This window comes from Paramormyrops kingsleyae, chromosome 13 (genome assembly GCF_048594095.1).
Source record: "Paramormyrops kingsleyae isolate MSU_618 chromosome 13, PKINGS_0.4, whole genome shotgun sequence".
Classification (NCBI taxonomy): Eukaryota; Metazoa; Chordata; class Actinopteri; order Osteoglossiformes; family Mormyridae; genus Paramormyrops; species Paramormyrops kingsleyae.
This window is the reverse complement of record NC_132809.1, coordinates 8,577,798-8,602,772: the sequence shown is the minus strand read 5'-3', so window position 1 is coordinate 8,602,772 and position 24,975 is coordinate 8,577,798. Positions and strand designations below refer to the sequence as shown.

At 47.1% G+C, this 24,975-nt stretch overlaps 3 protein-coding genes across 8 annotated transcripts in view; 1 reads left to right on the top strand and 2 right to left on the bottom strand.

The window, feature by feature from the left end:
* Nucleotides 1-3,215, bottom strand: part of LOC111848232 (transcription initiation factor TFIID subunit 4-like) — a 52,554-nt gene extending 49,339 nt beyond the window's left edge. The window contains exon 1 of the mRNA XM_072698125.1: nt 1,819-3,215. Coding sequence (XP_072554226.1) covers nt 1,819-3,169 — 1,351 coding nt within the window. The 5' untranslated portion in view covers nt 3,170-3,215. The remainder of the gene's footprint in view (nt 1-1,818) is intronic.
* An 827-nt stretch (nt 3,216-4,042) lies between these two features.
* LOC111848221 (LSM14A mRNA processing body assembly factor) lies at nt 4,043-11,966 on the top strand. Of its 5 annotated transcripts, none has more exons than XM_072698123.1 (11): nt 4,043-4,387; nt 5,803-5,966; nt 6,179-6,320; nt 6,777-6,896; nt 7,718-7,999; nt 8,193-8,273; nt 8,522-8,698; nt 9,082-9,244; nt 9,420-9,458; nt 9,619-9,856; nt 9,961-11,966. In XM_072698123.1, exons 1-11 carry the CDS (start codon nt 4,267-4,269, stop codon nt 9,979-9,981), a joined length of 1,548 nt encoding a protein of 515 aa, XP_072554224.1. In that variant the 5' UTR covers nt 4,043-4,266; the 3' UTR covers nt 9,982-11,966. The 5 variants fall into 5 exon arrangements, with proteins under 5 accessions (XP_072554224.1, XP_072554223.1, XP_072554225.1 ...); XM_072698122.1 differs by having other exon boundaries at nt 4,044-4,387; nt 9,958-11,966; XM_072698124.1 differs by having other exon boundaries at nt 4,046-4,387; nt 7,718-7,891; nt 9,958-11,966.
* A 791-nt stretch (nt 11,967-12,757) lies between these two features.
* The window catches only part of LOC111848213 (granule associated Rac and RHOG effector protein 1-like), a 34,476-nt gene continuing 22,258 nt past the window's right edge, over nt 12,758-24,975 (bottom strand). For both annotated transcript variants that reach the window (XM_023820044.2, XM_023820045.2), the window contains exons 4-14: nt 22,833-22,973; nt 22,240-22,335; nt 21,643-21,804; nt 20,968-21,126; nt 19,978-20,075; nt 19,764-19,889; nt 18,630-19,603; nt 15,726-15,891; nt 15,411-15,548; nt 15,146-15,221; nt 12,758-15,053 (exon numbers count right to left, since the gene is read on the bottom strand). In XM_023820044.2, coding sequence (XP_023675812.2) covers nt 14,703-15,053; nt 15,146-15,221; nt 15,411-15,548; nt 15,726-15,891; nt 18,630-19,603; nt 19,764-19,889; nt 19,978-20,075; nt 20,968-21,126; nt 21,643-21,804; nt 22,240-22,335; nt 22,833-22,973 — 2,487 coding nt within the window. In that variant the 3' untranslated portion in view covers nt 12,758-14,702. The remainder of the gene's footprint in view (nt 15,054-15,145; nt 15,222-15,410; nt 15,549-15,725; nt 15,892-18,629; nt 19,604-19,763; nt 19,890-19,977; nt 20,076-20,967; nt 21,127-21,642; nt 21,805-22,239; nt 22,336-22,832; nt 22,974-24,975) is intronic.

Sequence of the window (24,975 nt, the reverse complement as noted above, 5' to 3'; positions counted from 1 at the left end):
TAACAATAGTGGAAACTTAACGTAAAGACTGGTTTAACACTCTCTGATCGTTTCGACTAACTGTCATTACACATTTTGACGAGTTATGTTTGTGCAAAATTTAGAAATGTAGTGGTTCTACGCCGTATTTTTCACTTCAAACCACATTAAGCCTTTTTATGTTAACCATATTGATTCATAAGGTGCATTATCGGCTAGGTCTGGATTAGGTCATGGTTTGATCTGGACTTTGAGAACCCGTCTGCTAGATTACTGCTTTTCAATGGGTGCCTTTCTTACTTTTATGCTTACGTCTAATACTCCAGACACGCACACCCTACCAGATTCCTTTTATATTCAGCAGCTCGTCTTGGGCCCTTCTGGCTTAGTGGAACTACTACACCCGATTACCAATAAGAAGTGACAGCGGACAATCCATGAACGCGTGTTCAAAAGCAGAAAAGTTCCAGCGTGCCGCTGAGGTACTGATGCAACTTATTCCAATACATGCAGACTTACACACAAAAATACACACAGATAAAGCTCACTTACCATCCAAGAACATACAAATTTTAGTTTGAACAACTAGAGGCATCTTTAAAGAAAGATAACATTCTTAGCTTCTTAACTACACTGCCCCCTTCAGGACAGAGGGCAACAGTTAATCAGAAGCAGCCACTTATCACCAGTGTCTTATCACCAAGGTGATGCAGGTATTAATTAAAACAATGCTGGGAGGGTCCAATACATCACCAGTAACTGTCATTAGGAGTGTGTTTGTAGGTACATTTAATTTTACAACACCATAGCAACTTAAAGTTTACAAACCATATACTTTGCAATCCTGTATGGGATAGGCAGTATCAAGACAGATGGACCAACAGAGAAATGATGTAGCAGCAGCATAATACAGTAATTCATGCATTGATTTCATCTCTGGTAATAGCTGACATCTCTCGGCTCTTTGGGCACGAGCCACCTCAGTGGACAGCTCCACACATTTTGCACAGTGAGTACCACGGAAAGAGGCTGTCATAAACTGGGGGGGGGGGGGGGAATCTGTGGATTTCTGGGTGGTAGTACCGCTAATAACCAATAGCAGGGTTGAGCCCCACCATGTGTAAAAAGGACAGGTGAAATGATATCATGTGCTCTGTATGCCATTATCAGGCTGGGATAAGGTGACTGGTTAACTATAGTTATGTTAGAAACGCTGAAAGGGATAAAAGACTGAAAGAGAGGATTTTAGGTAAACTGATTAGTGATAGAAAAAATTTCGAGCACCTCTGTTTGTTATCAGCTGCTGACACTGACTGAATCAATACTGATAAACAACAGATCAGCGACCACAATTGTGACAATCTGCAATGTGAGACAGTCACCTTATCTGTGGGAAATATATATATAAAAAAATTGGCTCACATCGCATAATGCAATTAGGCAGATTTTCCACACTACATTGCACGTTATTTCTTTTACATGGAAGTGACTTAAACCTCTTAACCAGATTAGCTAAAACATGACTTCGGTGTGCCTGACCCCACGGTCCCTTTTGTTAACGAGACAGGTTCACAACCCATAATCCCAATAGTAACAAACCAGTTTCGCACCATGCCTGGGGCTGCGTTTTTAACTTCGGGATCGAGCTGTTAAGCTACCAAACCAGAGCCCATGCGGGAATCCCCTGGTCTGCTACTACTCACTAAGGTTACGTCAATTTATTTTGGCGGAACTCAGTAGTCAACTGAGATTTACAAACTGTAATGGTAAAAAAAAGAAAAGATCACGCTAGAATAAAATCCCAGAGATATCTGTGGAGTAGAGGGAGTTTTTGCTCACCTTGGGGGATTGTGAAACCCGGCGGCAGCTGAATGGTGGTGGGCTGCTGGGGGTGTCGGACGATCAACTGCGGCGCGACGATCCTTTGAGCGGCGCGAAGTTGCTGGGGCTGTGTCGGGGTGGCCATGGCGGGCGACGGAGCAGGGGTCCCAGGCCTTATCATTCCTACCGTAGTAGCAGCCGGTTGCGCCGCTATATTTAGCGTTGGTTTGCCCACAGCCGTTAGAGTTGCCGGACTACTGACCGCCGGCACCGAGTTGGCCACGGGACTCTGCTGGTGGCTGGTCGTGGGGTTAACAGCGGGAACAGGAGACACTACTGTGTTCACAGATGAATTGACCACGACGGGCGGGCTCGGCATGATCATTTTTGACTGTTCTGTAGTGTCCGACTTGTTCTCGCCGGCTTCTGCGCTCTTGCCGTCGTTAACTACCTCCGTGACGGCGGCGGGTGGCACTGTCCGCGGGCTCTGCTGGACCAGGGCCGAAACTGTCGTGCCATTTCCATTCTGAGCGATGCTGGCCATGATGTGACTGGGCAGCCTCTGCAGGGCAATGGTGGGTGTCCCCCGGCCAGCCAGCGTAACGGCGCTCTGCGATGCGGAGGCATCGGGTGCCGTGGTCGTGTTTGGCGCTGCTGTCAGACTCGAACTGGCCGCCGGGCTCGCGCTGTTCGCCAAAGGCGCCGCTCCGGCTCCGCGCGGAAAAGACGCAACACTGGCAGTGACAGCAGTGTTTGCAGGAGTGCTCACTAACGTTACCGCTCCGCCGTTGCCGTTCAAACTCTGCATTCCCGTGTGAGCAGTCCTTATCGTTGGAGTGAGATGATTTTTCAGAGGATCAGTCTCAGTAGTCACGGCTGTTGCCCCAGCTGACCCCAGAGCAGTACCTCTGTTGGCAGGGTTTAGGCTGGCCAGTGGAGGTGGCAAAGTTACCAGAGCAGATGCAGACAGTGTTGTGATATTAGATGCTCCATGTGATTGCAAGCCGCTACTGACGTTCACCCCGGTCCCAGAAGTGATGGAGGCTTCTTCGAAAGGCTGAATGGAATTAACCGAACACGGTGTCTTTTCGCTGCTAATTTCTTTTGAGTTGGGCTCCTGGTTTACCCCAGCTTTATGTTGTCCTTGTTGTTGCTGTTCTAATGTAGTGCCCACTTGGGCAGGTAGCGCTCTTCCTAAGTGGTGATTAGCAGCGCCTGTAGACCCAGCACTCCTAGTATCAGTATGGGGAGCGGCTGGATTGCTTTGGCCGACAAGCTGCGACTCCAGGGAACCCACTAAGTCGCTTACAGCTTTTTCGTCCACCTCGGAGAAGAGCATATCTTCCAGAGGGTCGGAGGCGCCCGCCATCTTTGATCTCCAGAACGCTGTCCAAATATTCACGTACTGTGTACGCATGCGTGTTGCTGGGCATTGTGGGAATGAATCTGACGTCAGAGCACCAAAATTCATTCTCTGCTTCACGATTTGCTTTACTTACAGGGGTATTCGGAAGGGGTGTAGGGGCTGCGGCTGGATGAATCCATTTTAACGTTGTTTTACGTATATAAATTGGCAGCTTTGTTGGAGAATAGACATGACGCGTTGCCACTTTTATTTAAACCTAAATTCTGTAAAGGCAATTACAATATGCTTTGTAAGCGCTCTGTGTCCTGTTTAATTTCATGCTGAATGCACGAAAACCAACCCAGATAAAAACAAATGTATGATTGCTTATATTTATTACCAATAAAACAAATATCGAACAGCAGTCAAAAACACTATAGATAAAAACAAACAAAACTATGTTCTCGCTACTGTATGCACCAGAAATTCTCCATGGGATCAATAAAGTTAATCTTATGGTTGAGACAAAATACCAGAAAAGGATAACATTTTCTCACACGTAAAAACGCCACAGGACCCAGTTGTAAATTGTAGTGAAAAATTTATTTAGAGATTTATTGCCGAAGCCTACATTCGCTTTTATTACAAACTCCACTTTCTCAGTCACTTGGTGCTCCATCATGACTAGTAAAAATCACGGATCGACTGATCAAAAATGTTCTCGCTCCCTAATTAATTCTTTATACAAAAATTTGTGAATATATAAAACTACATACAACGCTGTATATAATATTTATGTTGACATATTGCTAATTTGTTGAGTTTTCGGAAATTGTGCATACGACACCTGTATTGCTACCCCCAGCTGTGAAAAAGCGCGAGCGCGCATGCCGTCATTTCCGGCCTCAGTACTCGGAAACCGAGTTCAGACGGCAATTGGAACGCACTGAAAATGACGACGGCCATGTTGTTGTAGCAGCCGTTCCAAGGGAAGAGAAAGGACCGGAGGCCGAGAAAGCTAAGGAAAGCAAGAAAGATTCATAGAAGATTATCATTGGATATTAGCATAAGGGATCTGTTTTAATTATATTTCTAGTGCGTTTGCTGCAGACGAAGGCATCATGAGTGGGGGTACTCCTTACATCGGCAGCAAGATCAGCCTCATCTCGAAGGCCGAGATTCGCTACGAAGGAATATTATACACTATTGATACCGAAAACTCGACTGTCGCACTCGCCAAAGGTAATACCGTAAAAGGAATATTGATCTTAGTGTTACTGTGCTAAAATATCGATAACCGCAGTTGAGTACATGCAACGAATTAAATCTCTGATCTTTTAGCTAGCGGGCTAATAGCTTGCGTTGCATTGCCGCTTAAGCCTTAAGGTCTGGCTCGCGCAGCAAAAGTTAGTGATTCTCGCTCGTCGGCATTTTTTTCGTTTATATGTCCCAAGTTAAGTGGTTGAGTTGTTAAGTTGGTTCTTAATTTCATTGGTTATTGCGGTGTATCATAGCGTTTTGCGCAAGCTAACGTTGCCGAAGTAGACAGCCACGTTAACTCCCCACAGGGACGGTCGAAGCGGTTTCTAGAACAGAAGCCTTTGAAACATTTAAACTATTGAGCGCAAAGCCGAAGCATTGTAAATGTTTCATGAATGGCTAGTTTTAAATGTGCCGAAGTGTAATGATTTTGTATCACTTCTCATTTAAAGTTAACAGATTTGCACCGCGATCGTGTCTGTAAGGTTTTATCTGAATTTACAAATGCGCAATTTGAGTAGTTACGTGAACGCCGGACTGCTGAGCGAGATGTAACTGGATGTAACTTGCCATGTTTGCGTGGTCGGGTGGGCGATTATGTCTGCGGTAGGTTCTTTATAGCGTTAATTTGCATTTGTGTTTGATTTCCAGTGTGTTTTTTCTTGGATAATGTTTACTTTGTTTGTTCGCTTGAGTCAGTCCCGCTGCCGATTGTAGATGCGCAGAAATTGGCGGTCTGCCCTATCTCGCCTGCTGCATTTCTGATGTGCGCATTTACATTTTCGGGAGTAACATCATCTCTGTGACTCACGTGGCTTGATGTACAAGCGGCAGTGTGTCGTACCGGCACCCTGCAATCCAAACTTAACGGATCACCTAATTCCCATTACGAATATAACCCGAAGCATGTCAAAGTCCGTTTTAAGTATTCTGTAGTTTTATGCTGTATGGGTTACGTTAAGGAAATCCTAAAATCTGTTTTTAAAACTTTGATTTGTTCGATTTTTTCTTTTTGTTCAGCTCATGTCTGATCTGTAAGTCTTCCCATAACCTTTGTTATTGATTTTAAATCAAAGATGGATGGTTATAATTGTGCGGCCGTATGTAAATGAGTTCGACTACAAAATGGAATATGAAGTTAATTTTAAGCAGAATGGGTGTTTACAGTGTTCATTGGTCGTGTTTTCCAGTCAGTAAGGAACCTCCACATGTGGTCTAATTGATGCACATGCAACCGCATTTCCATTTCTGTTTCTCTGCTGGATGTGTTTTGGAGGTTTATATTGGATCTTGCATTGGTTTCTTCACAAAGATTTTGTTCACCCAATAAAAAGAGTGTTTCAAGATTAGCACCAAATTCTAAAGGGTTTCCTCCACTTCTGCTCTTCCCACTCTAGTGCGTTCCTTTGGTACAGAGGATCGGCCCACTGACAGACCAATCGCACCACGCGATGAGGTCTTTGAGTACATCATCTTCCGGGGGAGTGATATCAAAGACCTCACTGTTTGTGAGCCCCCTAAACCCACATGCTCTCTTCCTCAGGATCCCGCAATCGTCCAGGTGGGCTTGTTGGTGGGTGTGACTGGGGATGGCATTTGATTGTTATACTAGGAAATTTCCATACTTTGTTTATAGCTGTAGTATATCAGTTGTAAACGCCACAGTCAAAAACCATACTCTGAACTGGTTATTTTCCTGGGTTGTGGTTTGCTTGATTCCCTGTCTTTGGTATAAATATGTTTAATCTGTGTCTTTTCTCTCTCTGCTTTCAGTCTTCAGTTGGAACCAGCACAGCCGCAGCATCCTTCCAATCTGTTGGTTCCTACAGCCCATTTAACCGACCCCCAGTCCCCCCATACAACCAGTTTAATCCCAGCCCCATCGTGGCCCAGCAGTTTGGAGCTGTCGGTATAGGTGGGTGTTGGCGTTATTGATCTGCATTGGTTCTGCTTGTTTTCTCCCTCATTACATTGGTTGTCTTCCTTATGTGTTTTTTTTAGTGTCCTCGCAAATACTTGTTTAATTTTGGTTTACTGAAGTATCAATGGTTTGCTTAGTTGTCAAACTGAAGAACCTAGTTTTCAAAAATTCAGTGTTTGTAGCATAACACCCGTTCCATCCCATGTAAAGAAAGAATTCACTTTTGTAATCCCTCTGTTCTTAAATGTTTTCTATCAGAATGAGTAGGAATCTGGAAATTAAGTGCAGCATGCTTTGACCTGAAGGGATAGAAAGAGATTCCATGTATAAGTAATCTTCACTATTGCGGATGTGTTGTCCACGTGAAGACGAAGCATGAGAAGGAAGTCTGATTCCCTCTGCAGCATTGCCATGGCCAATCCTATAAATATATTGTTCCTTCCCATACAGGAAGTTCAGTGTCCCCCTTTGGTAGTGGCATTAGTCCCCCTGCACCCATGTCCTTGAGCAGTACCCTCTCGTCGTCCTTTCCCCCCGACACACGCACTCTGAATACAGCCATAATGGAAGGTAACGGCCTCGGAAAGCCAGTTTGTTTGATGTCTTCCTCTGCTAGGCAGCGTTAACTTGGCATAACCCCTTGCTGCCAGAGGACACACACTCACAGGAGAACCTCTTTTTAACAATCAGGCGGTGATGGAAGGTACACTTGTATTACATAGTCCAGCAAGTAATCACGCTCAAATGAGGAGCCTGATACATACTAACTGTCTAACAGTGGGGGGAAACGGGACCCTGCATCTGCTTATTTTTGAACCCCCGTGGTGCCCCAAGGAGGGCATGCTTTTCTGCATGCTGGAGGCAGATGTTCTGAGGAACAGGGTGCGTGATGGTTTCCTTTTGATGACAGATTCTTTATTTGTTATGATCAGAGCTGCCGAAATATTATATTCAGGCCCCACGAAATGCTTCCGTTGTAAACCTCAGTTAAGTACCTGTTAGTAGTATAGTTGGCCCTGTTTTGGTTTTGACATACAGGCCCTTTAAGGCAGTGTTTCTCAATCCAGTCTTTGGGGATCCTCAGACAGTCGATGTTTTTGCTCCCTCCCTGCCACACGGTCCATGTTTTTGCTCCCTCCCTGCCACACGGTCCATGTTTTCGCTCCCTCCCAGCCACACGGTCCATGTTTTTGCTCCCTCCCTGCCACACGGTCCATGTTTTTGCTCCCTCCCTGCCACACGGTCCATGTTTTTGCTCCCTCCCTGCCACACGGTCCATGTTTTTGCTCCCTCCCTGCCACACGGTCCATTATTGCAAAAACGTGGATTGTCTGATGGCCCCGAGGACCGGTTTGAGAAGCAGTACTTTAAGGTGCTCCCCGGTCCTGCAGGTCGCTCCAGCCCCCAGCTCACCACTCTGAGAAAGAGCCCGACCCTGGAGCAGGCTGTCCAGGCGGGTGCCCCTGCAGCCCCCGCTTTGCCCGTTGGACGCAGGAGCCCAGCACCTGCTCGGCCAGTGGTTATAGGCAACCAGAAGCCCCCGGATAACCAGGAGCAGAAGAGGGGTGAGCCTTCCGGCTGGCCCTGGTCAGCACTGCACACTGCTGCCACAGAGACCACTGTAGATAGAGTCCCTGCTGCTAGTCATTCCCAGTCTTTCACAGACCTGCCAGGTGAGATCTGGGTCAGTGCATAACGGCTCTTTTAAGGCACTTGGCAGCCTCTAACTAGATGTGTAACATTAGCATGGAGCTAGCATCTTTGTACAGGAGTTAGGTATTCTTAGTTTAAATCATTTTTAGCTTTAAATGTTGCTTGGTGCTAAGTGTTGCTATGAGCATGCAGTAAAGCACAGCATTTCCACAGGCCCAGACAGTCAGAAGGTATCCAGACAGGACTCGGAGCAAGGCCGTGGTGACAACAGGGAGGCTGCCATGAGGCACACTGGTATGGATCCTTCCTGGCATGTGCAGCGACGCGCTCTAAGTTCTCGTTAAGCAAGTGATAACTTTTCCTGTGTTTCTCAATTGATGCCCCCGCTAATCACACCTGTTCTTTTATGCGAAAGCTCAGAGTTGTTGCTGTCATTTTTCTGGTTCTGTGACCAGCTTTTTGTTATGGTGTAGGCACTGGCAAAACAAGCTGGGTGTCTTAGCGTTGGCTGAAGCAACTAAGCAAACCATATGCACCCACAGCTGGGCCTCCTGTTGCCCGCCGGGGACGAGGTGGGGGCCACCGCGGGAGAGGGCGCTTTTCAGTGCGTCGGGACGGGCCCATGAAGTTTGAGAAGGACTTTGACTTTGAGAGTGCCAACGCTCAGTTCAACAAGGAAGAGATTGACCGAGAGTTCCAGAGCAAACTGAAACTCAAAGGTGATTCCCAAAAACTATGTAGGGATGTGTAACAACGTGTTGTGTAATAACTTGACAGAATGTAACAAATTAAATTATGATGACGATAATGATAATACGGTAATTTTGCAATATAAAATGTCTATACATTTGTAACGTTTTGTCAATGTGGCGTTATTGCATAATGCGATGTTACGCGGTGTGTGACAGTGCATTATGTAGTGACGTCGTGTGATTTTACATTTATTACATAATGTTGCATTATTACATAATGCGCTGTTACAGGATGCCGTTATGGCACTGCTGGGGAGGGGGATGCCGCGGGAGTGTGTGCCTGAAGACTTAAGGGGGTCTACTGCATGCATTTTGAATGTTAACCAACTGGGCACTGTTCCCCCGTGCAGATGAGAAGCCAGAGAAGGCAGTGAATGGAGAGGATAAGGGTGACTCGGGGGTGGAGACACAGAACAGCGAAGGCAATGCTGAAGAAGAGGACCCTCTGGGTCCTAACTGCTACTATGACAAATCCAAATCCTTCTTCGACAACATCTCCTGTGACGACTCCAGGTACGCGGGATATACCTGGTTCTTCGAACGTGGGCAGAATGAGCGGGAGGAGCTTGTTTAATGTGCTTGGAATAACCTGTAGGGTCTGTCTTTGACAAGATGCCCGGGCTGCATGTAGCTTCACAGCAGTCGGTAAATGTATAGAAATTGTCTTTTAATAATCTATTCTCTGTAGGAAAGCATCTGAAAAATCTGGAGTGTCAGGCTTTCAGAGGTTAGTCTGATTTCTACACTTCTTGTTTCGTGATGTGACACAAGTTGTTCAGGCCCTTGATGCTGGCTGAAGGTGCGGGAGCTCCATCAGGGCAGTGCCGTGTCTGCGGGGCACCCGCAGGGGGCACCCTGAGGTAACCCATGTATTCCTGTATCGTCAGGGAGCGGAGGCAGACCTGGGCGGAGGAGCGGAGGATGAATGCCGAGACCTTTGGCATCCCGCTGAGGCAGAATCGTGGCCGTGGGGGCTACAGAGGCCGGGGGGGCGGTGGGTTCCGGGGGGGCCGGGGCCGTGCCGCCAGCAGAGGGTCCTTTGGGCCTCCGCGCGGCGGTGCTGGATTTCGCGGCAGCTTCAGAGGCGGCCGTGGCGGCAGGGAATTCTCGGATTTCGAGTACAGGGTATGTGTTCGCGACCCTTAAGCTGACATCGGTCTGTAGTGCTGTTATCCTATGTGCTGTTATCCTATGTGCTGTTAATCTTGGTGTTTTCCTCCCCCCAGAAGGACAATAAAGTGGCTGCATAGTGATCCTGGGAGACAAACACAAAATGAAATGTAGCTCTTCAATGGTCCGTTTTTCCTTTGACAAGAAGAATGAAGAAATGCATTTGCTGCATATCTGTCACCAGCACTGGAGTAGACTGCTTAACTTCAGAGTGTAAATGCAGTTTCTTTTACATTTCTAAAAATGCTATCTTTGAAAATGTTTTGCTTTATTTGGAATAATGATGGATGAGAACTTGTGTATAAATACCATACTTCAGTGGGACTTCAGTATTTTTGCATCAATGAGCTTTTCTTACTAAATCGTATTTGATAATGTTCTGTTGCGTGTAAAAATGTATGCAGAGACCCGCCGATGCTGTGAGAGTACTGATCACTGAAATAGCTTTTTTTTTTTTTTTGGATATATCCTATAATGTAACCTTAGGAGCACCAAATTCCTGTATATAGCCATTGGGGTCACAGTTGCAGGTCTTTGTGTTTTCTTATTCCACTGACATGATAGACTGTTGTTAAATCTACCAGCCACTTCTAGAGTTTACTGCCCTTTCATGTCTGACATCTGGCTTCGGTATCCCTGGGTAAATTATTTGGACGTGGTGTGCACAGTGAACAGTACACTTCCTGCTGCGAGACTATCATCGAGCTGCCGGTGGAGATTTCTGCATTGTCCCCCTTTACTTTGGCTTGCAATATGTTAATATTGGTAAACTGCTGATTTTCCTCAAGATCCATCCACACAGGCTGGTGAGGCCAGAAAAAGCTCAGAAATGCTTCCATGTGAGATCATTTCAGTTCTGCCAAAACAGCGATATCAAAATTGGCCATCTTAAGGATAGAGGCCTTTTTAATAAGTGTTATGAACAAATGTTCTGTATATTGTGACTATCACAGATACTGTGTTGAAGTTGGTTCATGCTTTTAACAGCAGACTTTTCTAAATTGAATGTAAACACTGATTGGACGTGTTGCCCAGCTGTTACCCAGTGACTGAGTAGCATTGAGTAGCTGTTCTATGTTAATGTTCAGACTGAACCCTTCAGGAAAGTGACTTTAACTTCCATCCTGAGATGACATGATTTGCTTTTCTGAGCTGACTGACATCCTGTGCGGATGAGTCTTGAGCTATAGTTAAACCTCGCTTTCAACATGTAAAGCTTTCCATTGTAATGTTTGATATTAGAGGTGTGTTTTTGGGTTTGATTCCCCATATGACAGGTGTTTAGTGAGTACAGGTGATCACTTTTTGCATAGGTGTGCCCAGCATCCACTATAAGACTGGATAGCTCTTTATCGACGTCATTTGGCTGCCTGCATTAGAAGTTGAACATTTTGGCAGAAGAAGCATTGGTTGTCTTGTGATCTTGTTCAGTCTTATGTATTTTCCATAATATTGAGTTAAATATCTTCAGTTTATTTTCATTTTAGAATTTATAAAGAATTCACTTGCCCAATATTACTACTTTTTTTGCAACCTGTTAAGTGCTGTAGACACGTAAACAGAGCTTCAAGGTCTGGTGTATTAAAGGGATCCAAAGATGGTGAAAGCGAGGTATTTTCAAATAGTTTCAGTGGGGAATCAAGGAGTGGTTCATTATTGTGGCCAATGGCTTATATAAAATACTGAAGTTGGAATGAATTGACAGATCCAAGTTTTTTTTTTTAAAGCACTACAATAGGGTGGACCTGTGGGTGAGGTTAGGGCAGCTAATGGAAAAAGCCACAAAATCATGACCCTGAAGAACTTGGGGGAAACGAGGCAGACGCTGGATTGTTTTGCAATAATTGTAAGTTACTGAATTGTCCCATGCTGAACCTGAGATCTGTACATAGTTCCCATGCGTTATCCTGTGACGGTTGACAGGTCAGTCACTCCTAACCTCTGGAATAATGGAGCAGATGCTGTTCCACAACTCAAGCAATTTAACAGCATGGTGTACTTCCAGTGTGCCTCAGCGGACTGGGGTTTTTACTCAAAAAAAAAAAGAATAAAAAGTTGTTCAATATCCAGTTTTCTTTCCCCCTTCATTACCTTTGCACTTGGGGTTGTACACTTGTGCTTGACTTGGCAGTTACAGAATGAGCCGTATAACTATTTACAATGACGTGGGTCTGGAAAAACATGGGTGTTTATTTTTAGTAATGGCATTCATTGCATAGCCAACAAGAATAGCGACCCACAGCTAAAACATTCAGAATGGTGTGATGTTGGAGGAGGGGGGGGGGCAACAATTCATGATAAAAAGCAGAAAACCTTGATGGGGTTAAGTCTAGAACTTGTCAGGTGACTTTCTGCCAGGTGACTTTTTATCTTGCATGAGGACTAAGGCTTCTATTGAGAAAAAATCATGTGCAGGGCATCAATCGAAATCATGATCCCTGCTCATAAAATCAGGAGTAAACACACTAGCTGAACACTTGAACTCTTCCAAATATAGATATATTAGGAAATCCCTTAACCAGCACCCAGCTCTGGACCAGGTCTCATATACATTTAAAACTCTGAATACCATTTCCAAAACGTATGAACTGCACATATAAATGTTACACATGAAACAGCACAATGGTCTTCTTGGGCCAAATTTGTACTTAAGATTCGCAGGTTGTGCAGAGACCATGATGAAAGGTAATGAACTCCGCGTGCACTGTGGCAAATGGGCTCGAGGAGACGTTTACACTTCTCAACTGCAGGGGGTGTAGTTGCAATTCAGAATCAGTGTCAACATGGTTTGTTCCCAGGATGCCTGCGACACTACATCATGAAAACGGCCACAAGCATTAAAGTGGTAGGAGCATATTAGAGAAATTTCCAAAGCCATTTTATTGTTAAATGTTAAATCTGTAATAAAGCAGATTTTCTTTAAACTTAAACACTTTCCAAAGGTAAAATACAAAAAGTACAGGTTCAGTCTCTAAAACTTAGCACAAACTGGTGCGTCTAGCGCATGGAAGCCTGAGCCGTATCACAAACCATCGGCACTTGACCAGGAAAAAAAAGAAACAAAAAAAAAAAACACCATGGGCAACAGCTAAGAAGCCGAGTGTGAGGAGACGAAGCTGACCAGCGTGATGTTCACAGCACCTAGTGTCATGAGCATGGCTGGAGTGTGCGCTGAGCTTGGCTAAGGCCATACCCTAATCATGCAAACCATCTTGCCTTGGATCATTTCAGCTGGACATCCCTCTTAAAATTTTTAACATTTAACCGATTGGATAATTTACCAAAGACGACATTCTGGGATTGCTGAAACAAACACACGACCTCAAAGTCACCTGTGCGTATTTTACGAGGATAGGTTACCACAGAAGCCCAATATCATAACTGAACACCAAAAAGGGTCAAAAATTTCTTTTTCAAATGATTAACTTCCATAACGAGGCAAGAATCAGCAAGGCAAGGAGTCTATTTTCTATTCAACATCTTCCTTTCTGGTAGATGCATCATGTTTGACAAATGCCTATAGTTAAAGGCTGTTTATGAATTATATCACAAAAAAAATTATACATGCGCATACTTCATATACGTGAATGCAAACATTCACCACTGAAACCTATATAAACATACGCATTGCAGTTGTCAGAAAGAATGACAGCAAATACAGGCAATATGGGCATCTGCAAAAACATTCAGGGCATTTAATACCACCCACTGCCACACAAACAGAAGAGATAAGGGCAAAACAGACACACCCTTCTTTCGTGATAATATGTTTAGTGTATATAATGGAATAACATTGGGTCACGTTTATATATGATTAAGAAAATGTGCTTTTTATGTGGGGGATTTCTGAAGCACATATAAATCGTACAACATTTAAGAAAATACAAAAATAAGATTAATACTGTCATACTTTTGTACAAGAAAATATTGTATTTAAATGAAAATATGATTTATTTTTTTCAAATAGAACTGCCATTTAAAAACAAGCTTGTCAATCTGAAAATAACAAAAAGATGAACTCTTAAGATTAGTTGCCTATTGTATACTAATTTCCCATATTTTCTTCACTGTGATCATCATCATCATCTTCATCATCATCAACTCCGCCTCCAACTGCAAGACCAGTCACCTTCAGAAAGACGTTCAGGCTGTAAACGTATAAACACTAACATGGCACATAGTTACTGCTTGTTGTGTCTTAACTCAGTGTTAGTTGGAAAAAGAAAAGAAAAAAGGTAGTGCATCTCTTTCAATTGACACCTCTGCAATTTACACAAACTGCAGCGAATGGTTATATTTTTGCTGAGCCCGCTCAAAGCCTTTCCTGTAATACAAATGCAAGTCAATTATATACTTCGGTCTGAATAATTTACAAGCTATTGAAGAGCATACATGTGCTGCAGCCTGGCTTACCTCACACGGCAGTGACAGCCTAACCGTCACGCATTATATCGCAGTGCAGGGCCGAAGCCTGGCTAAACGAAGCATGGAGGCGAATCGAAAGCAAGGGACGGCCATGGAACTAAGCTGCTGTCACACCTGTGGCTCAAGTCGGTAGCGTTACATTCGAGGATGGGGGGGGGGGGGCACAGCAAATGGATGCTCATGGCACACTATCGCAGGGCTATTATGTGACAGGCCTATGTACACAGCTCCCGTCTCATGTCACCAGCACCATCACAGCACATGTGGAGCTGCTGAATCTCCAAGCAGCACATCTGGGTTCCTGGCTTGCCGTTGCATTCTGTGGGTACTTCGCCCCGGCCCCGCACCGCCCGCCCCCGCCTTGGCCGGCCTGGGCTCAGTACTGGTGCAGGTACGAGGGCCTGTGCTCCTGTTTCTGGGAAAAGGGCTTAAACGATTTGCTGGGCGGTTTGTGCTGGGGAGCCTGCTGCTGCTGCTGCTGCTGCATGCCGGACTGCGTTGTCTGCGGCTGCTGGGCCTGCTGGCGGCCATAAGGGAAGCCGGAGGAGGGGGAGCAGCCGCCGGGTGCCGACCACACGGTGGACTGCAGCACCTGCATTGAGTCGGCCCACTGGCTGTTGGGCACGGGCATGGAGTATAGGGAGGAGCGCGTGCTGGGCAGGGTGTTGGTGTGATGCGAAGGGTGCTGCCAGGGGGCTTTCGGTGGCCACGTCTTCATCTTACTGTCCTGCAGAGTGATGGAAAGGGGGGGGGACACAGTGAGAGAGGCAACCCCGATGCAGACACCCCTACAGACGAAACGCTGTGCCTCACTCTCACCTGACTGCTGTCTTCAGCTGGGTGGTGCAGGGCCGGGGAGGGGGTGCACACATCCTGCTCCCCGCAGCTGTGTTTTCTATAGACAGGGATGGAGGGGACAAATCACTGCGCAGCGCAAACAGCTCTCTGACATTCTTTCATGTTATCTGGACTACAGTCAGCTCATCTGGGCCCATATCGAGTCACCTGCATAAACAAGCCAAAAGGAAAACGGCAGAATCACAGCAGGACGCTGCGCTGGGAAGAGTAACTCCCTCCACTCTACCTTCTCTGCTTGACCGCCGCTACGAGGTCAGGCCCAGAAAACATGGAGAACAGGCTGTCCCCATTGGCAGAGGACGTCTCGTCGCTGGAGCTGGCCGAGTCTCCCTGATTGGCTGTCCAGCCGCTGTTCATAGCTTCCCTATTCAGACAGGAGCTCTGAATAAACCATTCTCAGAGGCACAGCTGAACATGAACCAGAACAAATCTGCTCGTTCCACACAGACGGTACCATATATTTACCAAAAATAAGCATACAGATTAGCTTCACACAGCACCACCTGCTGTGGGGTGGGTGCCAGTGTAAGCGTGAGCTCACCGTTCAGTGTAGTATTCTGCAGGGGCCCAGCCACCGTGGGCCTCGTCGGAGCCTGGCCAGTTGCCGTGGGCGTTGCTCGGGCGACGGATGTGCTGGGCTTGCCGTTTCTGCTGTATGGCCTGGTTCACCCCCGCCACGTAGCGGGCAAACTCTGGGTCGGAGCCAACTGCGTGTGGATAGGGAGAGCACACTATCAGGCTAGGCTTTTCTTATGCCGGTGCCCCCTGCAGCTCATTCGTCTAAGTCAGTGTTTCTCAAACCAGTCCTTGGGTACCCCTAGACAGTCCACATTTTTGCTCCCTCCCAGCTTAACAATCACATCTGTATCAATTTTATTTTAGCACATTTTCACAACATTACATTTTCTCAAAGCATTTTACATTATCCCTGCCCAGTGAGCAAGCCAGAGGTGAGCGTCAAAGAAAAACTCCCTAGAAGGAAGAAAGCTTGGAAGGAACCAGACTCAGACTGTACCAGGTATTCGGTATTTGTGATTGGCTGTGACCTGGGTGGGAGCAAAAATGTCTGAGCGTCCCTAGGACTGCTTTGAGAAGCACTGGTCTATGTTATACATATTTTGGCACAAATGAGGGCTGCCTGTCATGCGCAGTAAAATGGCTAGCGGGTAACGGAGCAGCTTGTACACCCATACACAGCCACAGCGCTGCTTAATTTGAAGCCCAGAACCCACCCGTCAGTAGGGAGCTCTTTGCTCGATACTCCCCACTCCATCCCCTACTGCACTATGCCCCAAATGCCCAGCAGCAGACCCTTAATATCGGGGGACATCAAATAAAAGACAGAACTGCTTTTTTAGCTGCGTTTACTTTTGGGTCACATCATACTGTACCAATCAAAGGCCTGGAAACACCTGCTTTTAATGCATTTGTCTGTATTTTAGCTGTTATTCACCTTACAGTAAATTTACAGGCCTCGAGGCAATGAAGTAATGCATATCACAAATCGCAACAACCAAGGGAAGTGTTCAACATCTCAAACCTCTCAAATTTGAGACCCTTCAAAATAGTCTCCTTTTGCTATGATGACAGCATCATAGACTCTCAGCATTCTTTCAACCAGCTTCCAGATGTAGCCACCTGGAATGCTTCTCCAACAGTCCTGAAGGAGTTTCCCAAGTTCTGGGCACAAGTAGACTATCTATACACCCATCGCTGAACAGTTTAGCCGGTCCGGGTCATTGGGTCAGACAATCTCAGCATTTTCACTGGTCACACAAACTGTTTTTGAACAATGAAAATGTGACTTTGAACAGCTGTGTGCATAACATTAGAAAAACAATTTGGAGATATATTTGGATAATTCTTACAGCTACTATATTTAAATAAGGTAACCTTTAAAATATAAAAGTTAGAGCAAATTAAATAGTTTTACATCTACAGGTGTTTAATCCTGAACACCATGCAGATAATTATTTGATATCTGGTAAAATAATTTGGTAAAAAGTGAGCATAACTACCACTGCTCACATGCTGATGAATCAATCCATCTACTCTCTAACCGTGTATCTTGGTCGTGGTTGGGGGTGGGGGAGTGTGTAGTCTATTCCGGGCAGCATGGGGCACAAGGTAGGGATGCCCTTCTCTCATAGGCCACATAAGTGCACAAATTCACTGAACTGCATCTCTCTGGCTGCAGGACACCAGAGTGTACAGAGGAAGTCATGGAAAAAGCCATGCAGACTCCACACAGACTGAGGGGGGTGTGATTCAGACCACCAACCCTTGAACAAACGGTACTACACACTGAGCCACAAGCCGCCCCGGTCTCAAGCTGTTCAATTTAATTCAGTTTGTTGAATTCTAAATACACAGCCAAATAGTTTGACCACCATCTTGCCAGACGCAAACCACTGCATTATGAGATTCCAGTAGACTTTCCCAGTAAGTGGGTATATATGCCTTTAGTGGTATGAAGTGAAATATTTAGGGCACTACTACAAAACAGCTGAAATAGCAATTAGGGGGCTACCTTAAAACCTGTGCCCCAATTAAAGCAGCACTTGGTAATTGCACGTTGTGCTGCGCTAGTCACAGTTGCTGGCTGCCATCTCAGCAAACACTTCTGCGACTGCAGCTGTTCTCCTTCCTCATTCTTGCGACGCTTACGGAACACGGCAAGTTTAAGGCAGCGGATGTGTAACCCACTGGGTAAACAAGAGCCTCCATGGCCAGATGACAGCCCTCGCTGCACGCTGAGCAGCCAAAGTGGGAACTCAGTGACTTGTTCATGGTCAAACGTCTTGGCTGTGCAGCCTGACGACCATGAAAGTCCCACGCGAACCTCTGGGCACTAAACCATCACAGGGCACACAGCATTCATACCCCTGGTATTTCCAGTTCACCTTAGCATGTTTTTTGGACCATAGGGGGAAACCCCCCCCCGAAGACATGTGGAGAACATGCAAACTCCACACACGTAGACCCAATGCAGAGATTCAAGCATCCTCGTCCTCGAGGTGTAAAATGGTAAATGGACTGCATTTATATAGCGCTTTTTACTACTCTTACGAGTACCAAAGCGCTTTACAGTTATGCCTCACATTCACCCATCCACACTCACATTCACACACCGGTGGCGGAGGCTGCCATGCAAGGCGCCAACCAGCTCACCGGGAGCAATTTGGGGTTCAGTGTCTTGCTCAAGGACACTTCGATGGAGTCAGGAGGACCCGGGGCTCGAACCTGCAACCCTCCGGTTGCCGAACGGTAGCACTACCTCCTGCACCACCATCGCCCCTAATACTCACTTGGTGCATTTTTTTTGGTTACACTTCCTCCCTTAAGTGACTCATTTCTTTTTAATAACATCCCTGCAGTGTCACCTGTGGTGTGATAAATCCCTGGGAAGGACACAGGGCATCGGAGACCACGACAGTGCACTCACCTGCCGGGTCGAATGGCAGGGCGTCCCCAAGAGCGCCGAAGCCCACATCACTCTGCTCCAGATTGGGCCACGTGTTGTTACGGGGGCTCTGGGGTTTCTGGCCCAGCATCTCTGATATGACGCCATCCATGTAGCTGCTGACCAGGCCTAGGCTGTACAGGTCCGAGCTGAGGTTGGGAAGGCCGGGCCCTCCCCACTGGCCCTGGTGGCCGATGGGGGAGATGCCCGTCGGGGGGCTTTGCACCGGGTGCTGGGTGGAGCTGCTCAGCCACTTGCTTGAGCCTCTCTGCTGCTGCTGCTGCTGCTGCTGCTGCTGTGAAGACAGCTGGGGCTGCTGACCAATGGGCTGAAGCAGATGCTGGTAATACTGCATGGCCTGCTGGGAGGTCGGCTGAGGCGTCCTTTGGCCCAGGGGCTGCATGCTGCCGTGAGACCCCACCGAGGTAGGGGGGGTGGCCCCGGAGGGGGGCTTCAGCTCGGCGGCGCTGGCCGACGCCACTGAGTTCCTCCTCTTCGCCAGCGGGGAGGCGTGCTGGGACTTGCTCATGTTGAACCCTGAGAGGAAGTCGATGACATCCTGCATCTCCTGGTCCGTGGGCAGGTTCATGCCCTTGTTGTGGGACTCGTGACCATTGGAGGGGCCGCACGGGGAGCCGGGCTCCGGGCTGCATGGCAAACTCCCCGGCGCGGGGGTGGCCTGCAGCCTGCTGTCGTTGCCACCCAGAGGTTTGGCCTTGTCCTCAGCGCCGGCGCCGGTGAAACCGCTACGGGACGGGGTGCTGTGGAGGGAGCAGCTGCCCCCCTGGGTCCCAGAGGACGAACTCTTCTTGGTGAGCTTGGAGGTGAGCCTGGAGATGGTCCTGGGCAGCCCCCCGGAGGACTTGGGCCCATTTCCAGAGGGCAGGTGTGCCAGCTCCGCACCCTCTGCGCTCTCCCTCTGTAGCTGCATCTGGATGGTGGGCAGGCCCTGCTCCCTTTCAGAGGCCAGAGGGGTGGAGAGTTACGCCTGGGCACTACGCTGTGGCACCACGCAAATAATCACAAACCACTCTGCCAGCTTTACTTAGATGGGGTCCAACCATAATGCAATCTCTGCTGCCCCCCCCCCCCCATTTTACCCATCTTTATTGCTACCTGCGCTCCCTCCACCGGCTGAGGTCAAAAATGGCGGTGTACAACACATCCACCAGGCCCAGGGTCTTCTCTGGGTCCAGGCTGCGCTGAAGAAGGGACATTGTAGCCGGATCCTCCTTCAGGCACCTGCAGAGTACACATTCAGAACCATCACATTAAGGTTCCCATACTGCTGTTAACCCAGAACTGTTTGTTTTTTTTTGTTTTTTTTTACCATGTTGAAGGGACCTGCACCACAATTCTGGACTCTTCAAGGGTAATGTGGGGAGCGTAGGCCTCCTTGTTGTCAAAATGAGCCGTGTCAACCACCACCTATCCACAAACACGCAGAACATGCAAGATATTAAATCACCATTCTCTGCAAGGACAAAAGTCTAAAGTTTTTCATGTCAAGGTGACATCTCCATAATGGCGTGGTCACATGAGTGTCAGTACCGTGAAGTACCACATGGTGACCAAAACTGCCTGATGCTGCTGATTAACCAAGTCACCCAGCCACGGGCCCTTGGACCAAGGTGAGGCAGAGAGAAGAGGGAGCCAAAGATGGACGGAGAACGGCTAGCTCTCTATTGGACCAAGTCCTCTGCCGTGTGACTTCTGAGCACTCCCTTGTGATTGTGTCAATCTTGCACCTGAGGCTGGAAGCGTCCAATGAGTGACCAGAAACAAGTGCAAGATAAGTGTGAGAGACGGAGCAAATTCTTTGTTTTTTTTTTTTTTTTTTTTTTAAATCTACATCCAAACAAACGACATTTCAGCTGCCTGAGTCACTGCAGGTAGAGATGGATATCTTCATGGACCGAAACCTGCGCTGGAGTCATTTTTATATAAAAAAAAAGCACCCCCCCGTTACAGGACCGGGGTTTCCTGTCCCTCAGGAAGAAGGTCCATTGTTTTCTGGGCGGCAGGTGTGTCCTCCGTGGCTGCGGCTGACGGAATTCTGCGGGTGTCACCTACGGACTATGATGTCACCAACAAACTCTGTTTTTGGTTCCTTGTGGACAGCGCAGTAGCTCTACGGCCTCCTCACATTTCTCGGATTTGAACCCGTCCCCGTTTACGGGTGTGTGAAGACCTGCCAGTTTTGGTGTGGAGCTAGGCTGAATACCAGGGTTTCACCACAGGGCTCGTCCCACACGCTGCTCTGGGTAACAGCTCTCATAACAACAGCGTGACAGCGAAGATGCCGGGCCTTGAGACTCACCAGTCCCGCCTGGCCGAAGAGAAGCTGCACGGCCGTCTTACAGGCCCCTCTCCAGCTGGACGGGCACACCTGGGTGAGCACCTGGGAGACGGGCATGTCGTCGGGAGAGACCACGCCGTTCTGCCCCACTGCCGCTTTGATGAGCTGCAGCGTCGCATGCTGGGGTGACAGACACACCGGCGGAGGTTAACGTTTCCAATCACAGCAGGCCAGTCAATAAATCTGACAGCTGAGTAATTAAACTCTTAGCAGTGTGCCTCTCATACCAACCATGACTCATAAATGAAGCCACGGTGCAATAATACCAAGTAATTTAATATGAAGACAGATTTGTACTACAGTCATGGCTACAAACAAATATGGCTGACATAGGTGATGTAATAAGCAGTGAAAAATCGTGTAAAATAAGACCATGAGAAAAAGGGAAGTGGGGGTTAGGTTAGAGTCATGTGATTGTCATTGTTTATATTTATTTGTTCCACCTGTCCTCATTCCTTGGGTCTGTGTAAATCAGAATATTTTGCTGTAGATTTGACAGCACCCCCAGACTCCTAGTCTCCTACACATCATACATGAACAGCTGCATGCACGTGTCTGTCTTCCACTGGAGATAAACTCTAGCATTCTCCACCCCTCCATTCCAGCTGGCGGGCAGGGAGAAGCGACGGGCCGTACCATCTTCAGCTTGAGGTTGTCTGTGACGGACTCGCTGAGGGAGACGCCTTTGAGGAAGTGCGGCCCGATCTGAAGAGGAATGGTGGGTAGCTCACTCTGCAGTGGCTGGGAGAGCGTCTGAAGCCGGCCTGCCTGCTGGGCCTCTGCCTCACTGCAGCAGCCCTGTGGCACAGAAAGGGCAGCTCCCCATCAATGTCCATACCCATTACATACATTTGTTGTATATCACTAGATCAGTAGTTCCCAATCCAATCTTTGGGGACCCACAACCAATCCATGTATTTGCTCCCCCCGAGCTTCCTGCCAGACAGTCCACATTTTTGCCCCCTCCCAGCTCCCGGTAGGGAGCAAAAGTGTAGACTGTCTGTGGGTCCCAAGGACCGAATTACGAAACACTGCACTAGAAAGACAATCTGATTCAACTAATTATGGCCTTTGGGATTGGTCGATTAGCTTAATCAGATTGTCTGGTGGTCAAAATGACCAAACATGTAGAATGCCTGGTGGGCTCAGTGAGAGATTCTGGGCTCAAATCATAAACAATGAGACTTGCTGCTTTGAAGCACCATATGATTGATATAAAAGAAGGTGCTGTACCTGCAAAGACTCTTCAATAGCCTTGGGGTCAAGGTGAAAACCAGCCTTCAGTGCATATTCACTGTACCCGAGGCCATCCAACGCCACTTTATAAACCTGGCAGAAGCAGAGAGACTCTGTTTTAACATACGCATGAATACCTACCCAAGCCTTCACTACTTGCGTGGCTTTAATGCACACAGAATGGGTCATCCCATGCCTGGTAAAGCCTGAATCACTGAAGACTCATCTGCAATCCTAGACACACACCACAACACACCAAACTGGGGGTGTACTTGACTGTACTCATGTTTTTGTGTACCCATCTATTGCTGAAGACCAGTTCCAACACTTAACATCAGAAGTACAGAGGATGGTAAAAATCTGTATATTGGTCTTGCTCCACCCCAAATATCAAGGATACATTGGTTGCATCCTCATCGAACGAGACAAATCCCATGATTTACTGGGCCCAAAGATCACTCTTGGGAGACAAGTTAGCAAGACCAGTTGTGCCAAGACCAAAAGTATGATCTTTGCATTCTTGGTACTGAGATTCACTCCAGGAGACGAAGCCCAGCTGGGCGCGGCTTCAGACTCCACCTGCGGCCTACCTGCAATGCACTGTCAATCTTCACATTGAGTTCTTTCAGCTGGTGTTCAGGGATGGTGGTGTTAATGGAGCAGAAGAGCTGCCGCACCTCCAGGCCCGGCAGGGAACCGTCACGCCCCCTCTCCCTCAGGCGACCTGTGACCTGAGGAATATCGTCAATGGTCACATGGGGTCATCCTACAGTCTCATCGCTGGTGACCCACCTGACACCTCAGCTAGCATGCGTGCGGGGAGGATATGCTGATCTGCGTATTGCCTCACCTCGATGGGGAGGCTGGCAGCAGACCAAGGCAGTGATGGAGCGTGTGAATGTTTCTACGGCACGTCAGTAAGGGCAGGAGGGCGCTCCAACTAGCAGGGATTTGCCACTCATCGTGAACAGTGAGAGTGGGTTTGAGGTACCAGGAAAGCCCCATGCCTTTGTCCTCTTTGGGCCAGAAAAAGAAAGGGATTTGCTGGCAATGCAGGGTGGTGAGACCGCAGTTTGGCTGTGCTTCCCTCCAACAAAGGCCTCTGACTAGGGGTGCACCGATCGATCGGCGCACCGATCGATCGGCCTCGATCACGTTAATTTGAGGGGATCAGAAATCGACCATATTCCCATGAGATCCACCGATCTTAGTTATATGCTTTTAACTCTTTGGGGTCGAGTATGTCGTCGACGACATCGCGTACTTTTCGCGTACTTTTCGCGTCTATTTCAGTTTATAAATATCTCGCTGAAATCTTAATGTATAATCATGAAAAAAACGCTGGCTAAATCCGGAATCTGTCTTCTTTTCAAAACGTCCATTGTCGGAAGTATTAAAGTTTTTAGTTAAATCGGCAAAAAAGTAAACCATGTCATCTTACTTTGTTTTACCTGCATCGGGGGCGTGTAGTACCGCTCTCACCCGAAGATCGCTATTCACATTCTAAATAGCCGCATTAGCGCGTATTCAAATCGCATTCGCATGGTAATTTGATTAACAGCGCAACGGTGAAACGCGATCCAGATACATCCCCCTCAGCGCCATAAAAGGGGGTTGGGGACGTGGCCAGGTGACAATGGCTCATTCATACACATGAAAGTTGCTACATATTCAATGAAAGGAGCCAGAAATAGTTACATGAGTTAGGTTTTTCTTATTTATTTATCCAAATTAATGTTGCATCTACACCATTTAGTCATCTTCATGTAGCCAAGACTTTGGTGATCAGATATCTGGGATCAAAACAAACTGCCAGCATTGCTTACTATGTACTTTTATAATGTTTCTGCAAGTGTTCCAAACTGCATTTTGCAATGTCTATACTTTGATGTCAAATTTCAAACTTAACAAAAATCTGACATATTTACAATATATATTAAAATAAAGATGAGTGTAATGGCAAAACAAATATATAAGAAATAATTTATTTGCCATGAATTAAGTGTGATGAAATGTGTGATCATGCCCCAGTCAGTGAAAGTGTGTTTCCTACCCCTAGGCCCCAGAGGGTTAAATCAGCCTTTTCTCCCATTCCCGAGAGAGGTGCAGTGCAGGCTGCCTCCCTCCCTATTTTTTGGACAAGTGTGTCATAACAGCTATATATATATATTTTTTTTACAAAATTAGAGAAATTAAAGTCTGGAAGAAAAAATATGATTTTGTAGTTCAAACAGCAATGCTCATTTATATGTTCGTTTATATTTGAGGACACTACCTCATGTTTTGTGAGTATTCATATCAATTTACTCAATAAAAATGGAAACATTGAAGTAACTGTCTTTTAGTTATGAAAGAAACAAGATCGGCAAAAAAAAATCGAGATCGGCAGGTAAGGTTGCCTAAGGATCGGTGATCGTTGATCGGCCAGAAAACTGCAATCGGTGCACCCCTACCTCTGACTGACACAGCCACTCTGTCAGAGCGAGCAGATGAAAGGACAGCCGAATGCAAGCGGGCAGTATGCAGAGATGGCATCCAACTGGCCAATGGGTTGGCGCCTACAGAAACTGCCCCAACTGGAAAGCGACAGCATCCATAAAAACAGGGACCTGCCACGCTCTGCCCAAAATCACTGTGCGTTATGAAGCGCAAAGCAGACTGGGAAACTGACAGGAGCACAGTTAGCGTATTAGCTGTGGGACACAAAACTGCTACGATTTAACGGCCAGGGGA